The following is a 21,401-nucleotide window of genomic DNA, read 5'->3' on the forward strand; positions in this document are numbered from 1 at the left end:
TAACTGAAAACTACAAATAATTAAACAATGGTACTAGAAATACAATTGGTATTAAGACATTAATATCTGTCCTGCTGAGTATAGTTTTTACCTGACAGAAAGTGGGGGAAACCCTGCAGCTGCAACACTGACCGCAATAAAAATCTGACATGGAATCTATCCTCTACTAAAGTAGGGAATTTTTATTTCTCCTTATATTTCCATTAGAAAGTTCCTAGTGTTGCACTTTACCAGTTAAAGCATAAAATAATAATTAAAAAAAAAAAAAAAAAAACAGACAGGGTTTGAACCCATTTTTCACCCTATATAAAACTAAGAAAAGAGGTTTGGGTGAACATTTACTTTAACTACTAGTAAAGCTGCCACGTAAGAAAAAATAGGATTCCACTAGAAATCCATTTTCATGCAGTAATATAGACAGATGTGAATAGGCCCTCACTCCTAATGCAAATCTCCTCATTCGTTTCCATTCGTAATAATCTGAGTTATTCTCATGTTCACATACTGCAAACAAAAACTATGTAAACCCACCATTAATTCATGTCTGATTAACCTTCTACCATGGAAAATAATGCCAATGCTCGATTATAGCCATGCAGTACATAAATAAAATATTATAATGGTATTAATATGTATTGCCTGGTGCCTCAAGACAGCAATGCCAGGGCATAGAAGGCAACACATACAAATCCTCAAGGTCGATGTATAATAAGCCTGCACAGAACAATGAAAATACACAGCATCAGCTTTTTACAAGAAGGAACACAATGAATGTGTGAAAGGGCTATAATTTGACACATGCAGTCTTTAAATTTACCATGTGTATAATATGTTATATGCAAATTAAATGGAGTTGAAAAATCACAGTCTGTCAACATTAAAACCACTTATTTCTATAGTTTTGTGGAAGAAAAGCATCTAATAGAATGAATGTTTAGCTACAATATGTGCATTCAGCCATGTTGTCTATTTCTTGGGTTTGGTAAATGGGGAGGTAATGTGTGTACCCAGTTTATTCATTAGAAATGTATTATAGTGTGTGACATTATTACCATAACTGCCACAGTACATCACCATGGCTTAAAAATCGTTTAGGTCTGGAAAGACTGGGCAGCAGCCTACACTTAGAGCTTGATTTATGGTATTAAGTTGAAGAGAACCCGTGCTTCTTTCAAGCATCCCATTTTTGAAGAAACTTGGATATTTAACTGAACACACTCTTAATTTACTACACAGCACACTAATGTATATATGTACATTTTCCCACTACAGTCTCTGAATTTGTATTAGCAATGCATACCAGCATTATTGTCAATTTAGGAATTTGGAACGCATCAGTTTTTTAAAATATATTTACTGTATTTTATGACAGTGCACATTAATATAAAAATGTGTTTACAAATATAAAATGAAGGAAGATGCAAATTCCCAAACATACAGGCAGCAGCACGCAAGTCTGTGGCACTAAGTCCGTGGCACTCAAGCTGTTCTGACATCCAACCTTAATATTCTGGCCAAATTTCAGGCTGTGTCAAAGCTTTCCCACCTCATCCTGCCTCATAAACATTTGTATTGGCAAAGAGGTAGCCCAGTATAGTGAGAGCCAAATGAAATGTGGGGAAAGAGGTAGTAGGTCATTTTTAACTAAGTGGCAGAGCTTTGCTGATTGGGTTTGTAGGTTTGTGCCCCATCTACCGTATTAGTTCTAGGGCCCTTGATAATAAAGTTTTTATATTTTTTTTAACATTTTGTTTACATCATTGCTCCTTTTACTGTTTCATTTATTAATATATTTACTATGTGTTACTCTTGTACTAATGAAGCCCAACTTCAGTAAACATGTCTTCTTGGAAAGTTGGGAGAATGACGTTCTCAACGGACATTTGTTCATATTAAATGATGCAGTTTACTGCATTATTGCAAATTCCTACTGAAGAGCTTATTCCCATCAGAATACGTTTTAATGGATGTCGTATTGGTTTATATGCTATTTTTGAAAGACTCCATTTGATTTGGATGGCAAATTGCTGCTCAGCACTTCAAATATTTTTCCAATCCACTACAATGGAATGTAATGGTGGGAACAGATTTTCTAATGTCCATGTATTTTACTTGTGCTGGAAAAAGAATGTCCACACCTGGAAATAAGTGGAAATAAGCCATAAATCTAGAGGACTGGTTGTCAGTTTTATTTCTACTCACTCCATAGGTATATTTGGACACCTTAACAGTTCAGTAAAAGATTACAGTCCCCAGTGCTCAATCAATTAAGAACCAGCAGTTCTGTTTGTCTGAAAGTGCAGTTTGGTTACTTCATGTGCTCTGTCAAAACTGATTTCCTAAATGTATTATTAGGAACAGCATTTAACAGATCTTGCTTCTCTGGGGAATCGAGACATTTGCTCCAAATCATTATTCTTTACAGTCCTCTTGGAATTTGCAGTGACAGATGATCTCCATTATGCAATTTGGATTATAGGGATTCTGAATAGCCAAGAATACATCCTTTAAAGGAACCCTTGCTGAGAGGATTCTGCGGTATGAATCAAAAATGCTGCCACCATGGCTGTCATCAAGAATTTTCAGAATCAGAGGGTTCAGAAATGGCAGCCAACATACATCTCTCAGTATTGGTTTTCTTTAATGACTGTCCATATCCCAGGGCATGCTTTGGGTCTACCTTGCAGCAGAATTTTCTGTTTCTCGGAATTAACACAAACCTATAAAATTCAGACACATTGTGAATACCCTGCATTTGTCCTCTGTACAGTATTTTAATATGCTTTGGATTTTTAAATACTTTATAAAAATGTTCAGAACAAAATGCCTTAAAAGACATCGGGGCTAGAGTCACACTTGCGTTGAGCTTGTGGTGTATTTAGTGTTTACTCATGCCAGGAACTGCTGCCACTTGGTAGATGCTACATGGTAACGTCCCCCTGCAGCAGCTCTATAGGAAATGAATAGGGGCGACAGTTAGCGGTACTAATACTGCTCACTGCTATCAGCTGTCAAATCTGTAGAGGCAAATGTAGACGCCATGGTAGATCGCTTGATCCTGAGGCAGGTGTGAACTTTCCCTGAGTGTTCCTCAAAGTGATGTATATCCAAAATATTTGTTTTTTCTTTTTCATTGAGTAAGGAGAATTATCTGTTTTTAGGGATATCTGTGTCCTGCTAGGTTGATTCATTCCTCAATGTGCTCTGATGACAATTGTTATGAAGTTAGAAAGTGTTAGGAAATATAATATATTAGCATTGTCCTCCAAACAAGATAAAGGAAACATAGAGAACAGAACAAATTGGTTTTACCCTTTCCTGCTAAAATCAAAAAAGTTTTGGCCTTACATTATGTACAGAATGTATATTTTTTAATTTTTTTTTTTTTTTGCAAGAAAATGTGCAATATTACACATGAACCCTAAATATTGTTACAAAGGAAAAGCTACTGCTGTCATGAGTTTATTTGTTATTTGTAAAATAATGATTTCGTGTAAGTACAAAAAATATAAAACATTAAACCAATACATTTTAAACCAGTAGTACTGCTAGTGAACTGACTGGCTAAGTGTTTAACACCACCTACATAGAAATGTTATCCATTAGGATATGGCCCAAAGCAAGTTGTGATCTCTTCATCTCAGGCAACTCAAATGATGCCACTGCTGTTGAGGGCAATACTCTGCTCAGCATGTTCATATTCAGCTTATTGACATAAAGCATGCTTCACAAGTTCCTAGTCCTAGTGCCGCTGTACGGAGCATTACAAGAGGGTAATATCAAGTCACATTCATGTACCTACACTAGTCATATTAATAGGAGCATTATTTGTGCCATTTTTATTCATCTGGTGCTTAGATTTAATCCAATCCTTCTCAACATACTCCAACAAATACATTTTTCTATGCCCCCCTGGAAGGAACTGACATAATTACATAGCCAAATGTCCCTGCCACACCTAACTGTCTACATAGCAATGCTTGCAGCGAATGGAATAGTTACTGGGTGAACAGTTTTTAAAGGAGCATTCATTGTTTTTCATTCATTCTCCTCTGTTTGCTGGAACTTTGCTTTTTTATATAATGAGTTTTATTTATAACTTTATTATAACAGAGGTATAAATGTGAATGACCAGTAAAGGCTATTTGTGTCACAGTGATTTTCAGATGCCCTCTAAATTATACCTAAATATATATATATATATATATATATATATATATATATATATATATTACAATATGTTGGTCACATTTATATGTTAGGTAAGCTGTAATGGTAAGCTCATTTTTTTCTTACAACATATATATGTCCACACAGAACCCTGTGTGACCTTTTTTTTATGTTCTGTGTCCTTATTAGAGAGATCAACTGATGTGATACTTATCACCAAAGCAAAAAGTGCGAAAATCCAATATAAGAAGTAAAGAGTAATCATCTAATGGAACACTTTTTCCAGGGACATCTTTCTAAGAGAGGAAGTACCCTCAGTCTGGGGATTTATACTAACTTTTCTTTTGTTGTCTGGAACAGAAAGTGAAGAGAAACTTTTTCTTCCAAAAGAGGGCCTCTCACTTCCGTCCAGCCCCTTTTAACTCATCCTATTCCTAATCCCTTCCTACCCCATGCTCCACACTACCACAGCCCCCTCTAGCCTTATTACATTTTATTAACCCTTAACACCCCTAGGCTAGGCCTCCCACCCGTCATGTGGCCCTGTGCCTAAATTCTTACCGCTACAGGCCTCTCCTTATGCATAGTTAGGTCATATTCTGTTCAAATCAAGAAATGAACACATGAGGGGAAAATTGATGTTACTGTCTGTTTTGTTGCTTACTGTCAGTTAATATGCCAAGCAGAGTTTCTATGGTTTGTTTTCTTGGCAATCAGAAGCTTATCTCCTGCTCTCTTTACATCAAAGTATCAAAATCAAGTACTTTTTATTAACATGGTTTTGTTTCCTAAAGTAATAATGGTGGGACAATCTATAAGAGCAAAGAGCATTTTTAACTTTAATTTTAGTGGATCCAAATGCCTTTATCACATGCATTTACTATACATACATTTACCTAGCAATTATCCCAAGGGGGCCATTATAATTAGCTGTATAATTCCAATAAAGCTAATCTCAGTTGTCTGAGAAGATCTGTTCTAGGGTAAAGGTAGCCATAGATGATTATTCATCAGCATCCGCTGATGGTCATCTAATGACTCTTGATACTCTACTTCTTTTTTTTAATTGTTTCAGTAAATGTGATTGTTAATAGTTACCTGGAAGTTTTGTGCCCAGTTTTTCAAAGCATTTTTTATACAGTGTCTTCGGTCCATCTCCAGAATAATCAGATTGGTGAATTGATTGCAGGCAGTAATAAATGTTGCAGATATTATACTTCTTGATTTATGTGCTGAAGAATGATGAAAATATGAAGGACTTTTGTCTGCTGAAGAAATTGCAAGACTGAAACATCGATGTCAAGAGAAGGATCTCTTGAATTCCAACATTAGTAATGGATCATGTAGGCAAGGTTATTTAGCTGTTGGCCCAATCTAGATTTCTAGCTATTTTTTTAATAGCTTCACGAGAAATCCTCTGCAAACAACTATACAGCCTGATGCACTTAGAGCAAACTGCACTAAAAATAGAAGTTCTTGCTTTATATATCAAGAGCTTTGCAGAACAACATTTTTCTATACAGCTTTGGTCAGCAACCAGTTGCATTTTTACTACTTTCTTATCTACACTCATCTGCCTAAGCAGCAGCTGTAAAAAACTGAGCATAGATATTAGATATTTGTTTCTTTTGGTCTCATTTACATCAAAGTCAGGTGACCATTGAAAACACATGTACCTGGACGGTTCCCTGCTTAAGAATATTTGGTGAATGTATGATTCACTGATTGCAAATAGATAAACCTCTGTGTGTCTCTCTTGCTTTTTCTGCACATACATCTAGGGTGGCAATGTTGGAAAATGCTAATGCCCCTTTTACACAAAGCTAATAAGATCTCTGATGTCATGCATTTAGCCCTGCTAAGCCGCCACTAAATTGTCTATGCACCAATATCAATAGAAGACCCACAGAACCCTGGCTGGGAATAACTGCCCTAAAGAAAAAATATTCCCAATGGGTTAAAGACCCAAAAATATTGATTTTAACATTTTTAAACTTTATCTAAAACAAAAAAAAAATAGTTTTGCTGCACTATAAAGTTTTTCTAAATAAAGTAGAATTATCCATGCTTAACTCACGACCTATACACACTTTGAAATGTTTGAACCTTTAAATGCAGGCAGGGACAACAAAGAATTTAGCTGGGCTTCTGATAGATAAATTGTGCATCGTCCAGACTTAAAAAAGAATAGAGTATTGAGATGCAATTTTTTTTCTTTTTAACTAGAGGCTGGATTTACAGTAGCCAATAATAAGGGAATGTTTGGTTCTGGCTTTTGTATACCTGCTATCAATGTATCTCACCAAAAAGGTACTGCATGTAGAAGTGAGGGCACCTCATCCAGAATAATAATACATGCCAGCCTGCATCTGAATTAAAACCCCATGAAATAACCTTTTGCTGCTTCTCTGCATTGCCTTCATTTCCCTATTGCTATGTTAAAGACAAATTACTAATCAAGCATACCTTTTTTTTAATTCTTTCCTTCTGCTTTTCTTTATGACACTTATTGTTTTTCCATCCACAGCAAAACATTTCAGATCAAAATATTTGATGACGAGGAGTATGAAAAAAACAAGACTTTCTACATTGAACTGAGGGCCCCACACGTTGTGGACATGAGTGTGCAGAAAGGTGTAGTAGCAGCTTTGTCACACTAACAGCCCCTGCTCCTGACTTCTGCTACCTGTAACCTGGGGATGGGTCAGCAACTCTTTGTACTCCAGTTATTGGTTATGTCCTCAGCATATAGTGACAGGCTGCTGGTGTCATTCAGCAACAGGTGGAGTGCCAAAAGTTGCTTATCCCTGATTTAATTAATCTCTGCTCTCCTCACCTCTTCCTTCATGCTTGTGCCGTGTCTAACAAATAACCTTCTTTACTGATTGCTAACAATGCTTTAGCCAAGTGGTTCCCAATCTAACTTTTTCAAAGCACATTAGTTTGCTTATCCAAGTACTGATTGTGTCTTTCAACGTGAATTGGTCATAGGAAATATATGAGGGCTGCAATTGATAATGTTCCTACCCTGTCTGTCAAACTGATGCTTTGCCTCCATTGCATTTTGGGTCACTGTAGCAGAACAAGTATGAAGATAGGGAATTTTGACGCGTATTTAGAGCATGCTCGTTCAGGTCTTTGTTTTTGTAAGCAAGACACATGTGGTTTTCACATCTGTAAATGCAAACAGCTGGAGAGGTTGGGATGTATAGGGTATGAACTGTGATGCTTCACTTTATTGAAAACTCAGAAGATGGCTACAAATTTAGGGGTCCTCTACTTCACATTGAGGGTTTGTTAATGTTTGTTGTAGTGGCAAAGCCACAGACCTATGGGCTCTGATGCAGAATGTTTTCCTGGGCCATCCCTTCTACAGCAATTTACTGCAGATGGTCTTCCAGCTACAAATCTGTAAAGTGCTCACCTCTTCACTCTAAGAACCTCCTTTCAAATTTAACCCCTCCTTACAATATAGTCCCCCTTTCACATCTGTACCCTACTTTCACATCAGACCTCTCCCTTTTACATTCTGCCTTTCTGTTTTACATCAGAGTCTCTCACTTTATATCAACATCTCCAGCTTTAAATGAGAGACCCCTTTACGTCAGAATGCAACCTTCACGATTGTAATGCCCTGGACTTCTGTTAGTACAGACCCTCAGCAGCTTAGGGAAATTCACTGGCCACTTACTATTGTAAATTGAGCTGGCAGAAGAGATCATCTTTTAGTGTCAGCCCTTGCCAGGCTCTCATAGATAACATCATCTATTGCAGAGCCAGGAAGAGGACGCCTATGGAAGCTTTCTGGTTCTGTGTACAGTGAGTAGCCAGACAGTGATTATAAGAATGACCCAGGAGGAAGGGAGCTTGTCTAAGTGGTCTCTAAAGCAAATAAGGACCAATAGACAGAGCAAGTACCAAAAAGTTGCTGTGGGAAAGAAACAGAAAAAGTTGCTGCTGTCAGAAACACTTATGTGCAACTGGGCAGCCTCAAAATATCTTCAAATACTTAAAATTGCCTGGCACATAAGACTGCGATAGGAAGTCTCTGTTGGCTTCTGGAATTCCTTCATTGCATTATGATATACTGAGTGTTAAAGATGACTATTAGGTTATGTACCCCTGGGTTTATTGGTAAAAGGTGTGTGTGTGTGTGTGTTAGGAGACCAATTTGGCCAAAAAAACTTGGCTTAATTAGCAGTTTTGCAGTGCCTTGTTCCTGCTTTGCAGTTTTGTGATTTTTTTAAGGCTTAGAGTGAAGCTGTCTCATCTTAAAATATATAAAAAAAAAAAAAGAGCAAAGAATAATCATGTGTAAATACTCACAAGACAGCACCACATTTATGCTTGCTCAGGAGCAAATTTTTACTTTCTGGGAAATCATGGCTGAAAATCTTCATTTTCACATGATTTAAGCCTAGTCAAAAACAAAATAAAAGTTTCTTTATTAAAGGTTGACATATACTGAGGTATGCAACAAATTCTTAGTGGTTTATTGGGGTAATGTAAGGCATACACAATCAAAAATCAACAAAAGAAGAAGTGAAAAGGGAAATATCCTTAATGAGACACAGATGTCAAAACAAAAAAAAGTGTAGTATACATGTTGCCAGTATTTATTTCATTACTGCTAAGTATCACTGTAGTACAATTAAAATAAAAAAAAAACTCCCATGGTGCATAAGGATTTTCTCTTGTTCTATGCCAGCTGTACTTTTAGCATGATAGAATGGAGCAGGTGAACAGCGATACATCTTCAGAATGTCAGAGACATGGCTGCATACCCAATACTGTCCCAAAGTAGATAAAAAGGTCAGGTCATTATAGTAATTTGTTGTATTTGGACCAACACACCACATGTCATGTGACCTATTCCCTGGCAAAGTTAAATGGTCTTTTAGCTTTTAGCGTGGTGCATTGTGGGGTGATAACATCAACAGAGTCCTCTTCTAGAACCTATATAGGGTATAGTTCCAATTCCAATATTAACATAAAATGAATGATGGAAAGTAAAGCAAAATGTAATACAAATGACTAATTTATACATTTTTTCAGGTAAGCAAAATCAAAGAATATTTCATTTTTTTCAAAGAGTGATCAGCAGCTAGTACAGGTCTTGCTTCCCTTCTAAGTACATTTTCTTTGAAATAGAAAATAAAGTTCAGTCTGTACGTGTGTAGCTTGCAAGATAAATGCAATTTTGGAGAAACCTGCTATTTAAGGCTAACATCCCTTGAACACTGTTTTGGATAAGTATTGTAATCTCTCATCTGTGTCTGAAATCACACTTTGACAAAGCACAGATGTCGGGTTACTATGGTGCTGAGGTATTTCTGTCTCTTGGCAGGTAGGGGTACAGCTGTGAGTCACTGCCTCCTAAACAAACACAACACAATAATATTGCTTGAGTAGGCAATGCCATGAATGACAGCTGAGCTTCTAAAGGGATCTTTCCCCATTAACATTAAAAATAGTCTGCATGCCCTTGGCAACAGGTGCAAAAGAATTATAGACAGGAAATTGTTAGTAAATGCCTTCATCAATCTGTTTATAGTCTTCAAGTTGATATATGTCATCAATTAGAGGAGTGTTAATTTTCACCAAGTGTTTTATAGTTTAGCTGTTGTCATTGAGCTGATTTACATCTTTGAGAGAAAGGCCAGATGGGTGTCTCTGTCACTTCTAAATTATTTAGTAGAAGACATCTGCAGTGGCCATTGGTGGCCTCTGTTTGTAGTCCTAATTTTTAGGGTGGTATTTTTTTTTTGTATAGATCTTTATTAACTGTGAAGGTTCTGAAACGGAATGACATAATGACGTGGTTGTAGAACAGTTAAAGAATAAATAAGTTTGCTGAAATTTGCTTTTTCATATTTGTATGTACATTGCCTGTCATGGAGAAAACATTTCCTGAAGTCCAGTCTATTTCTAAGTGAAGCAATTAACATCTCTCATAAAATGTCATAAATTTTAACAGCAAACAAACAAAATAAAAAACAGATGTGTAAATGTGTTCAATTAGTCCACATAAATATCTTAAATCCTTGGCAGAAGAATGCCTAGATGCCTGTGACTACATTGCATGCCCTGTTCAGAATATCTTATTTTGTAGCCACCCATTTTGTTGCAAAGAGCTCAGACAAGTGAAAACACCCACATAAGTGGGTGCATTATGGGACATGTAGTCCTTATATAGGCAGAAAGCTGACATTGCAGCTATTCTACTGCTTTGTAGTGTTTTGTCAGAAATAGTAGGAACCACCACTGCATAAATAAAGTATGAGCTTTACATACAACTTGACATGATTGTACAGAAATATGTGTAACCTGCTTAAAACATGCCTAAACTAAAAAAACAAAAAACCACCTGCAGGTAGTATTATTTGACAATAGACATGCATTCCCTGGCTCCTGGTGGCTTTATGTTTAAAGAGGAAGTGAACTGAAAAATGCCTAAAAAAAAAAAAAAAATCCACTTGCCTTCAATCCCCGCACCGCAGTCAATCGGTCCAGAGGTCTCTTCCATCGGGTCCTGTGTCGCCCCGGCATCCATCTTCGAACCGGCTCGCTGGGTGCCGCCATCTTCGCTTCTTCTTCCGGGTTCTTTTTCCTACATCACCCGACCCAGGTGCGAAATCAGGTGACGTAGGTTGGAAAAAAACTTGCCGATCTCACTGCGCATGCCTAAGATCGGTATTTTTTTTGAAAAGGCTCCTCGTATGCAAATATGCTGAATACCACCCACCAATGAGTTTAGTTCTGTTTTAACAGGGCGCTATGTCAACCCTCCATGCATAAGGACCGAAATCAGATATAGTTAGAAGATTAACTAATAAATTGCAAGAATTTAAATCAAATCATTAGTAAAACAACCTCTAGTTCATATGTGTGATTTTGATATTAAAATATCTTTTATTTTGTATTCTAAATTATAACTATTGCAACTCTACTTATTATTTTCTTGTTATTATTAAACTTATTGCCTTAGACAAAACTATGTTATGTCTTAAAATGTTTATTTTGTAATGTTTTCCTATTAACAACAGAAGTAATGCAGTGTCATTTTATATGGTATACTTCCAATTTGGCCAGTTTTATTGTTAAAAGACCATGCCTGTTACCAGCTTGTATTGTAGAAAAATCTGTATTTGTGTCATCTATAGCAGTGATCCTCCACTTTTTTGGCTAAAATATTCCATTGCTTTATCATTGAAAGTTATAGGCAGGACCTACTAAAGTAGCCACCTCAATGTAAATGATTGCCTCGGGTTTGACACCTTTACCAGTTCAGTGATGGAGGAGTTGATCAGTTATCAGATTTATAGCATGCAGTACCAAAGTCCTTCTACACCTCAAGGTATTCCCAAGGGTTCACAAACCCCTTCCTAAAAAACATTGAACTAAATCACATTCTTTATGAGGTGTTACTATAGGAAAAACAAAAAGCTCTTCATGGATTTTTTCTATGTACATAATTTATTTTATTTTTTTTAACATTAATGGCAATTATGTAGGACATTCGTATCATTATTTTATTTTTCTGTTAACATTCATTTTTATTGGCAAATAGTAGCGAAAAAATCAAATACAAACAGTCACATAAGTACATAAAAGGACACAAAAAATAAATTATAACAAGACAATACAGGAAATCAAATACACAGTACATAATAAAGGAAAGGAGCCGAGGAAAAAATCTGTGCCTGAAGCCTGCAGATCCTCCAGAATACCACTGAAACCAGAATACAAAATAAGTACTAAAGCCAGCAAGCTGTTAGAGGACCGTGGAACCCCAGGGAGTAGGATGACAATCCAGGGGTCCCACACCTTCACTTCACTGAAAGCCACTCTCCCAGTCTTCCAAGCCCTGGCTATTGCTTGTTGAGCCGCCATAAAAACAAAAGGTTGCCAGTTTTCAAGAGGGCCAAGAGATCGCCAAATCTGGAAGATGTAGGAGAGCACACCATGGGTCCCGGATCATGGGTCTATTCAGCAAAGAGCCGAGTCGTTTAGGACATGTCTACCAAATATGGAGCATATCACCGATGGCATCACAGCCTCTAAAACATCGACCCGTTGATTCAGGATCAAAGCACACGAACTTTGCGGGGGTCTAATACCAGTGTAATAATACCTTGTACGCAGACTCCAGTGAGGTCACATTAAAAAAAAATAGGAGGATATAGACCTCCATACATCTTCCCATACCTCTTCAGGTTGGTTGCAACCCAGATCTGCCTCCCATCTACATACATATGGCTGCGATCTGGCGGAAGGTACAGCAATAAGCTGTCTGTAGAGAAGTGAGATAAGGCCCGGCGATAATGGAGCCAGGGAACAGATCTTTTCAAATGGAGTGAAAGCCAACGGACTATGCACCTGCTTCACAGAGGGCAACAGCCAATGGTACAGTTGCTATTGCCGGGGGGGGGGGGGATTTCATAGGTCACACCCAACTGATCCCAGGACTTAATGCCCAAAATACCAACTAGGTAATAGGCCAAGCATAGACCCTTTGTCCTCCACCATTGGAATGCCATAGGGTTCATATGTCCAGGTGGAAACAGAGGATTAAAACAGATAGATTGCAGAGGTTCCCATGAAGACATGAGCTGAAACCTGCTTCTATAGATATCCCAAACTGTAAGCGAGTGCAGCATCAGAGGGCTAAGAAGCCGGGGATGCACAATTCACAGCTTCCAGTGCAACCCATAGAGGGGATTCAGAGGAGGCATGCAGCAAAGAAAGTTGACCAATCTGTGCCGGAGTGTAGTATTTAACCAGGTTGGGTACTCCCAACCCCCAAAAATGCCTGTGCATGTACATGTTCCTCTGAGCTACCCTAGGCCTCTTACCATGCCAAACAAACACATTTACATGGCGTTGTAAGGTACGAAGCACTGGTGCTGGAACAGCTACTGTTAAAGTTCTAAAATAGTAGAGAAGTTTTGGCAACCGTGACATTTTTACTGCCGCTATCCAGCCCAGCCAGGACAGCAGAAGAGAGGACCAGGCACGGAGCAGAGATTGCAAGGAGATAAGCAAAGAATGGTATTTGTCAGCATATAAAGTAGGGTAGTTGCCAGAAATTTTAATTCCCAAATATATGATAGGGGAGGATGACCAGGTAAAGGAAAAAGCAGACTCAAGCCTACTCAGGACCTCAAGTGGTAGAGTAACATTATATGCCACTGATTTCTCCATGTTCACCTGCAAACCGGAGAACAAAGAGAATTTTATCAGAGTACTCACTAGGTTGGGGGGAGATGTTAAAGGCTGGGTTAGCCCAAGCAGCGTATCGTCTGCGAATAAGTGCTCTTTATATTCTGTTCCCCCTACTTGTACTCTGTGTATATCATGTAGCCGTCTAATATAGATCACCAAGGGCTCCATAGCAGGCGCAGACAATGCGGGGGATAGTGGGCACCCCTGCCTAGTTCCCCCGTCGAATCATAAGGGGGCTAGAGTAATGTCCAGCACATTTCACAGTGGCCGAGGGTGTTCTATACAGGGAGAAGACCCAGTCCACAAACTCCTGGGGAAATCCCCATTTGTCTAGGATAAACCTAATATACCCCCAAGACACACTGTCAAATGCCTTTTGTATATCAAGAGAAAATAAAAGGCCAGCCACCATCCTCTCCTGCAATATATGTACAAGATGAGTTACTTTATGTATGTTATCCGGAGCTTGTCTATGCGGAAAGAAGCCAATCTGATCTTTGTGTATAATGCTCTCCAAAAGGGTATTTAATCTCATGGCCAAAATCTTGGCCAGGAGCCTTATATCGAGGTTGAGGAGGGATATAGGACAATAGTTTTTGGGCTCATGCGCATTCTTACCTGGTTTGGGCAGCATAGAGACAAAGGCGGCCACCGAAAAAGGATGCAAGGTTTCCAGATTTGTGTGCCTGCAAGTAAAGTTTCTGTTTCGTCCAACGCATAGATTTCTCGGTCCGATCATTAAACAGAAGATCTAGAGCAAGATGGGTTTCTGTAATATGTTTCTTATTAGCCCTGGAGTGTGCACGCTTCCAGGCCCTTTCCAAGGTCTGGCTTTTTTTGAGGCCTGCATTTTGGCCTGTACGATCCCCATTCAACCGAGACGCCAACCGTAAAGGGTGGCCTCAAAGGGTAGCCTTATGAGCCCCCCATAAAGTGACCGGGGAAATGTCCCCTTGATCATTTAAATGAAAAATGAAAGTATTCATTCAACTGTGCCTGGATCCGATCACAATTCACCTGCTTAGACAACAATGAGTTGTTCAGACACCACAGTCCCCTAGGAGGGCTGGGGAGAGTGGAGGAACACATAGAGACAGGCGAGTGATCTGACCAAGGCACTGAGTGAATCCGAGCCTCTACCACCTGAGGCAGAAAGGACTGAGTAATGAAAATATAATCGATCTGTGAAAACGAATCATGTGAATGTGAATAGAAGGAAAAATCCTATGTAGTGGGGTGGAATACTTGTCAGGAATCCACTAAACTGTGTTCCCCTGGAAGAGTTTGAAAATGTGCTGAGGCGCCACACCCTTAATGGACAGTGCTGGCAGATCTGGAGGAATGTGTACATGATTGTTTATCCATGACTGGATCAAATACCAAATTGGAGTCCCCACAAATGATCATAGAACCCTGAGCATGCATAGATGGTAGGTGCAACACATGCTTAGGAAAATGGCATTGGTGAGTGTTGGGGGCATAATACAACAGGAAAGTAACATCATTATCATATAATGTCCCCATTAGTATTAGGTACCTGGCATTGGGGTCAGTCATTTGCCGTTCACCTAAAAAGAGTAGGCCCACCCAAAATGTTATAAGCTTACTTTTTTTCCTCACATTGGCATTAGCTGCATAGACTAGTGGATAGTGTTTAGACAGATATGCAGGGTAGGAGGATGTGGAGAACCTAGTCTCTTGTAAACATATAACATCCGCCCCACTAGATTTATAAAAATAGAAAGCTTTATTACGCTTCTGAGGCAAATTAAATCCCTGCACATTGAGGGTAATAACCTTAATACCAGTCATAGGTACAGTATGTGGTATTCCCCAAAAGAAATAGAAAACCCCAGAGGACCTCAAACAGGACAGGACTCAGGCACAGAAGAGGGGTAGGAAGAAACAAAGGATAACCGTTGGGATAAGGGACATAATACAAAAGAATACAAACAGAAACAACATTATTGATATTATATATTGTTATTTGAAGCTGCAAGGAAAGCTTCAAGGATATTTTATCGTGTTCCCAAAGCAACCAAATATGAGCTGTCATCAGCTAGAACAATGAAAGCTGATTGTTGTTGGTTACTGGAATTTGTACTTTGCTCTGCACTTTATTACATAGAAGCCATTTTCTATTGAATCTGTTCATTTTGAAATATTCATTTAAAATCTAGGTCAGACTATTTTGTCTTTGTTTACATTTTACATAAATAATTGTTACAGCTGACCTTGAGTAATATAACAAAAAAAAAACAACTTTGTAACTGCCAAAATATTTTGATTGTGTTCAGTGTCTTTTTAAATACATATACCAGCCATACCACATAGTCTAGACCAGTGGTCGCCAACCTTTTCGGACCTACCGACCACTAAATGCACGGACTCTGGACCACACATGCGCGGGAAGCTGTGTATCGCTGAAAGGGGAAGACACTTCCCCCAGAGTGATGTCATGATGCCAGAACCCGCCCACCAAGGTCTGAGCCTGTAATAGAAGAGTGGATGGGTAGTGTCCAGAGACACAACCTGCCCACCACCCTGAGCTGACAATCTGTACAGGAGACATAGTCAGCGGCTCTGGCCGGTGCGGTTCCCCCAGGGGGCTTCTTCTGACCCCGCTGGGGGGTGGTGCACCGGCCAGAGCCACGGACCACTAAAATTTTCTCACGGCAACCGCTGGTCTAGAGCAGTGTTTCTCAATCAGGGTTTCCCCAGAGGTTATTAAAGTTTCCTTAAGTAATAAGCAATTTGTGCCTCTCAGGTCAGTTTAAATGACACCAATGATATTTTGGCTATCGTTAAACTTTATGTACTTCCCACTGGCCAGCTATGTGAGAGGCATTCTTCCCACCACACTAATGTACTGTGAGTTGTTGATACAGTGATTATAGAAGGGGTTCCTTGAAGCCCTGAAACGTGTTTCAAGGGTTCCCTCATATTAAAAAGTAAAGAAACACTAGTCTAGAGGGTGATATCACTTCCTGTGATAGGTATAGAAAAATTTGATCTCATCCTCCTGCATCCAACTCTGCTGATCAAACAGTAGACTGACAAGGCCATGAATGTGTAGTCTCCATCTATCTATGCTGCCTGTGGTAGACTACCAGCAATCTCTATAATAAGTAATAAAAGTTGATTGGGTGAATTGATAGCCATCACTGTTTTAATTCTCATGTATTACAGGAGGTTTTCTAGTACATTCATAGTTCATTTAGTGCTATTTGGTTATTTTTACTGCATACATAGCTGCATTAAAAATGTTTAATAGAGGTATCACATGACACCAAGACTACCCTGAGAACTACAATACCCAGCGACCTCTTCTGTTGATTCTGATGTATCTGTTAGTAAAGCTATCACTAAAGTTTTCTAAAGCTTTAGAGTAGCACTTTGCTTAGTGGCAATATTGGAGGAAGTAATTACGAAGCCAATATGGTGGTCTCTGCATATTGCTATCAGATTTTGATATCAAGAGATATTGACATCAAAAGAAAAATGGAGGGCATAAGAATAGTTGCAAAGTTTCTGGTATTAAAATTCTACACTTTAGGGACATTTTTATGTTTGCTTTAGTAGGATATGCACATTAGGTGTCCCCGTCTCTAACATAGTGAATAAAAAATGAGAATGACAACCTCAGGGTATGTACCATAAAAAACAGACAACATTGACAGTGTCCATATTTCTTTCCTAAAAATTTCTTTTTAAGACGGAACTGTTTTTATTTTTTCCTTAAATGGTGTTAATATCACTGATCACTGTTGATGTGAAAAGACACATTTGATTATTAATTTAATTGTTTCTGTGGTTAAAAATGGCTACCATGGATCCCTCCTATGGCTGAGGATTAAATAAAGCCTTTCAGCACGTACTGGCTCCAAAGCAAGTGGTACACGATAATGGTAATTTTCTGCACACAAGGTGCTGCTGCCAGTGTATATGTGAAAGCAGCATGCATTGTGAGTCTTTTTAAATGCTGCACTTTAATCCCTAGTATTCTGATTCTGCTTATTTTTTTTTTGTTGTCCAATCCAGAAATGGCAACTGGTAAGGCAAGTAACTCTTTTCTTGCTACTGCTGCAATAGGGTATCTCCAAAGAAAACAATAAATATTTGTTGGCAAAAGAGCCTTTCCCTGCCCCCGGACCTTACAAATCCAAAACAAACAGTCCATTTTCTTCACTGTCTAGCCTTATTCTGAAAGAAATCGTTGCTAATATTTGGGAATATGCCCACTTAATGAAGTTCTGTGATATGTCACTGTTACTTGGTACACCAATGTTCCTCTTATGTTCCCACAGGAAAACGATAAGAGTAAAAATAATAGATGAGGAGGAGTACGAAAGGCAAGAAAGTTTCTACATTGCCCTTGGTGAACCGAAATGGATGAAACGCGGGATATCAGGTGTGAGCCAATAACTTCCACCCTCCTTGGCTAAACCAAATAAATCCATAACATATTTTACCCATTTTGTTTCATTTTTCTTTCAACAACCTTTTTTTTTTTTTTAATCTTTTCTCCCCTCCTGTGTATTCCCGCTCTCACCATTTTTCGGTCATCTACACCTTAGCTCATTTCGTACCTTCTCACTTTCTTTTGCAGTCATTTTTAATCCAATTAATTTATGCAGATTCCTTTCTTTTCATCTTGGCTGTTTTTGTTTGCATCAATAAGATTATATAGTGCATGGCTTATATACTTTGTGTAGTTGCTTTACATGCTCTGTGCCCAGTTTACCTTTGCTTTGATAGCCATTAGCTTCTGTTATGAATCATTTGTGTCTGATTTTATGTGACTGTGGGTGATATTATTTATTCATGTCCTTTTGGATATTGTTCTATTTGGAAAGCTTAGATAGTGATGCTTTTCTACTATAGGTACTGAGAAAGCATTTACTTAGCAAATTTATACACTGAGTAAAAAATCACGTCAGTTATCCAAAAATGTGAATGCAAATTGCTTGTTCTTTCTCTCTCTGTAAATCACTCTCAGGGTTTAAGAGTTTTGCCACCCCTCAATAGATTTCCCCTGTTGAGATAGTTTGAGAAAATAGGTACAAGTCTTTATCTGATAATGGTTTAGAGGAATTGTTCATAGATTTACAGATTGTTGGGTAATAGGCGTTTAGTAGGAGTGAGAAATGCCCCAGCATTAGCAGCTTCAAAAAAAAAAGTGCCAGCTGGTAGAGATAGGCAACTGTGCTCAGGTTCAGTTTGTGAAGGGTTTAATGAACATTCTTTGATGTCTGCCGAACATGATGTTCACGGAAAACCCCACTTAGGAAATAGGCATATGAAGCCAGGAACTGCCATGAATACATGTACTTATGCGAAACAATTTGGTAGGAATAGAATTTTTTCTTCAGGTGCAACATCGAAAATACACTTGTATATTGCGTAATTGAGTAATGCCTTAAAGCTGTTTTAATTAATAAAAAATATTGACTTCCCCTTAAATTTTAAAATGGATGGCCAGGAAAAGGTAGGTAACAAGGATGTCCCCTACCTTTCTGTAGTATGATAGGTACCATGATTTCCCTTAACATTTGGGGGAGTAAAAGTGTTAGGAGACCAGGCCTCCTCTCCACATCCATTCCTCTGCAAGAATGTGAGGGTTTGTGGGTGAGAGATATCATGGAATCTGGATGCCTTCTTTAATAAAGGACAGATATCCACCTTCCCTTACCTAGGGGGATAAGCATCTATTCCCTGAAAGGGCTTATATAAATAAACACACATTCACCCTCCTTTAATCTCTACAAAAAAAAATAAAAAAAGGGCAGTTTATAATTGAGTGCCAATCATCAATCCCAGCAAGTGGTTGAACTTGAAGGACTTATGTTTTTTTCAACCTGACCTACTATGTAAGGATTAGTGGCCCATAGTATGAGAAGGGGTAAAAATAGAGCCTCATAGTTGGTATCACTTCAAGGAATATTGTCCCATGCTTGGTGTCAATGGGAGAAATCTTGCCCCCTTGTTTATGTCAGGAGGAAGAATAGTAATTTATAATAACCAGAATATGTTCAGTTTGCATGCTGCTAAATCTTTTATGACATTTTAAAAGGGAGTTTGATTGAGTATATTTTATGTTGCTCTGATCAGTAATTGACAGTACTTCTGATCATGCTAAAAATGACTGGAAAGCTTTTAAAAAATAATCAAATAAATGTACATTTTAACAGCACTAGTGAGAATATTTTCAGAATAGGTGTCCACAAATATTGCAACAAATACAAGGTAGCAAAGTAGTAAAGCTGTTATTAATCTGATCAAAAAACCTGCTGGTTGTGATTGGCCAGGTAACATCCAATCTTGCCAAATGATTTTCCCCAGGGATTATGGAAATAATTGGGTGCAGTTCACTTATCTAACCAATCTAACCAACTTTGGTTATACATAATTTTTTGTGACTACCCTATACTGTACCATAATGTTTATCTATTGCAGTTCCTTATAAAATAGTTTAGAATCAAACTTTAGGAACTGTATAGACTTTGTAATGTACTAATGTTCTGCCCTAATCACATATATAATATTGTCAAATCGCTCAGCGACTTTCAGTTCCAAGGAATTATCAATAGAGATTCATTTTTTCAAGGTCCATTAAATGAATTAATTATTGCAAGTTTTCCAAGAAATGCTGTACAGGTCTGTCTAAATCACTGAAGCGCTGCCAGCGTGATGTATTATAAACACGTTTATGCGTGGTTAGATTGTAACATGCCCATTAATTAGGTTTTACACTTGCAAGCTACCGTATTTTTCGGACCATAAGACGCACTTTTTTTCCCCCTAAAGTGGGGGGAAAATCAGGGTGCGTCTTATGGTCCGAATGCATATTTTTTTACTTACCTGTATCCCCGCCGGTCCCCGCAGCCAGTGTCCTCTTCCTGTGTCCCAGCGTGCGGCACTTGTGCCCGCCCACGAAGGCGGCGCCGATTGGTTTGATGAATGCCGATCGGCGCCGCCTTCATGGGCGGGCACAAGTGCCGCACGCTAGGTCTCAGGGAAACACAGAGGAGGAACACAGACAGAGGCAGATAGCAGCCAATGTCTGTGTTCCTCCTCTGTAGGAGGCTGCTATCTGCCTCTGTCTGTGTTCCTCCTCTGTGTTTCCCTGTCTTCCAGCGTGTGGCACTTGTGCCCGCCCATGAAGGCGGCGCCGATCGGCATTCATGAAATCAATCGGCGCCGCCTTGGTGGGCGGGCACAAGTGGCACACGCTGGAAGACAGGGAAACACAGAGGAGGAACACAGACAGAGGCAGATAGCAGCCAATGTCTGTGTTCCTCCTCTGTAGGAGGCTGCTATCTGCCTCTGTCTGTGTTCCTCCTCTGTGTTTCCCTGTCTTCCAGCGTGTGGCACTTGTGCCCGCCCATGAAGGCGGCGCCGATCGGCATTCATGAAATCAATCGGCGCCGCCTTAGTGGGCGGGCACAAGTGACACACGCTGGAAGACAGGGAAACACAGAGGAGGAACACAGACAGAGGCAGATAGCAGCCAATGTCTGTGTTCCTCCTCTGTGTTCCAGCGTGCGGCACTTGTGCCCGCCCACGAAGGCGGCGCCGATTGATTTCATGAATGCCGATCGGCGCCGCCTTCATGGGCGGGCACAAGTGCCGCACGCTGGATCTCAGGGGAAATCAAATGAATTTTTTTTTTCTTGTTTTCCCGTGCGGAAAACCTGGTGCGTCTTATAGTCCGGAGCGTCTAATGGTCCGAAAAATACGGTAAGTTCTATTGGACATTGTATCAAGTAATCTAAAAAAAGACTTTCTTTAGGGGAAAAATAAATATGCATGTATATATTGTATATAGGTTTGTAACACGTAACTTGTACCTTACTATAGGCACGTGTAAATATTACTACAGCTTTAATACTTTACAAATCAATTCATTTGCTGTTTTGGATTAGTGTTTTACCCCCTCTTGCCCCCAACAATCACCTGTTCTGTTTTCAAATCTGTAAGGAGACCAATGATTAGCTCACATTTGG

At 39.0% G+C, this 21,401-nt stretch overlaps 1 protein-coding gene across 3 annotated transcripts in view; it reads left to right on the forward strand.

Moving 5' to 3' along the window:
• Window positions 1–21,401, forward strand: part of SLC8A3 (solute carrier family 8 member A3) — a 199,239-nt gene that overhangs the window by 133,168 nt on the left and 44,670 nt on the right. For 2 of the 3 annotated variants that reach the window (XM_072429027.1, XM_072429028.1), the window contains exon 3: window positions 17,703–17,806. In XM_072429027.1, coding sequence (XP_072285128.1) covers window positions 17,703–17,806 — 104 coding nt within the window. Of the gene's footprint in view, window positions 1–6,697; window positions 6,805–17,702; window positions 17,807–21,401 lie in introns of all 3 variants that reach the window. The other variant, XM_072429026.1, reaches the window with a different exon arrangement.

The sequence above is a fragment of the Pyxicephalus adspersus genome, chromosome 12, assembly GCF_032062135.1.
Source record: "Pyxicephalus adspersus chromosome 12, UCB_Pads_2.0, whole genome shotgun sequence".
NCBI classification, from domain to species: domain Eukaryota; kingdom Metazoa; phylum Chordata; class Amphibia; order Anura; family Pyxicephalidae; genus Pyxicephalus; species Pyxicephalus adspersus.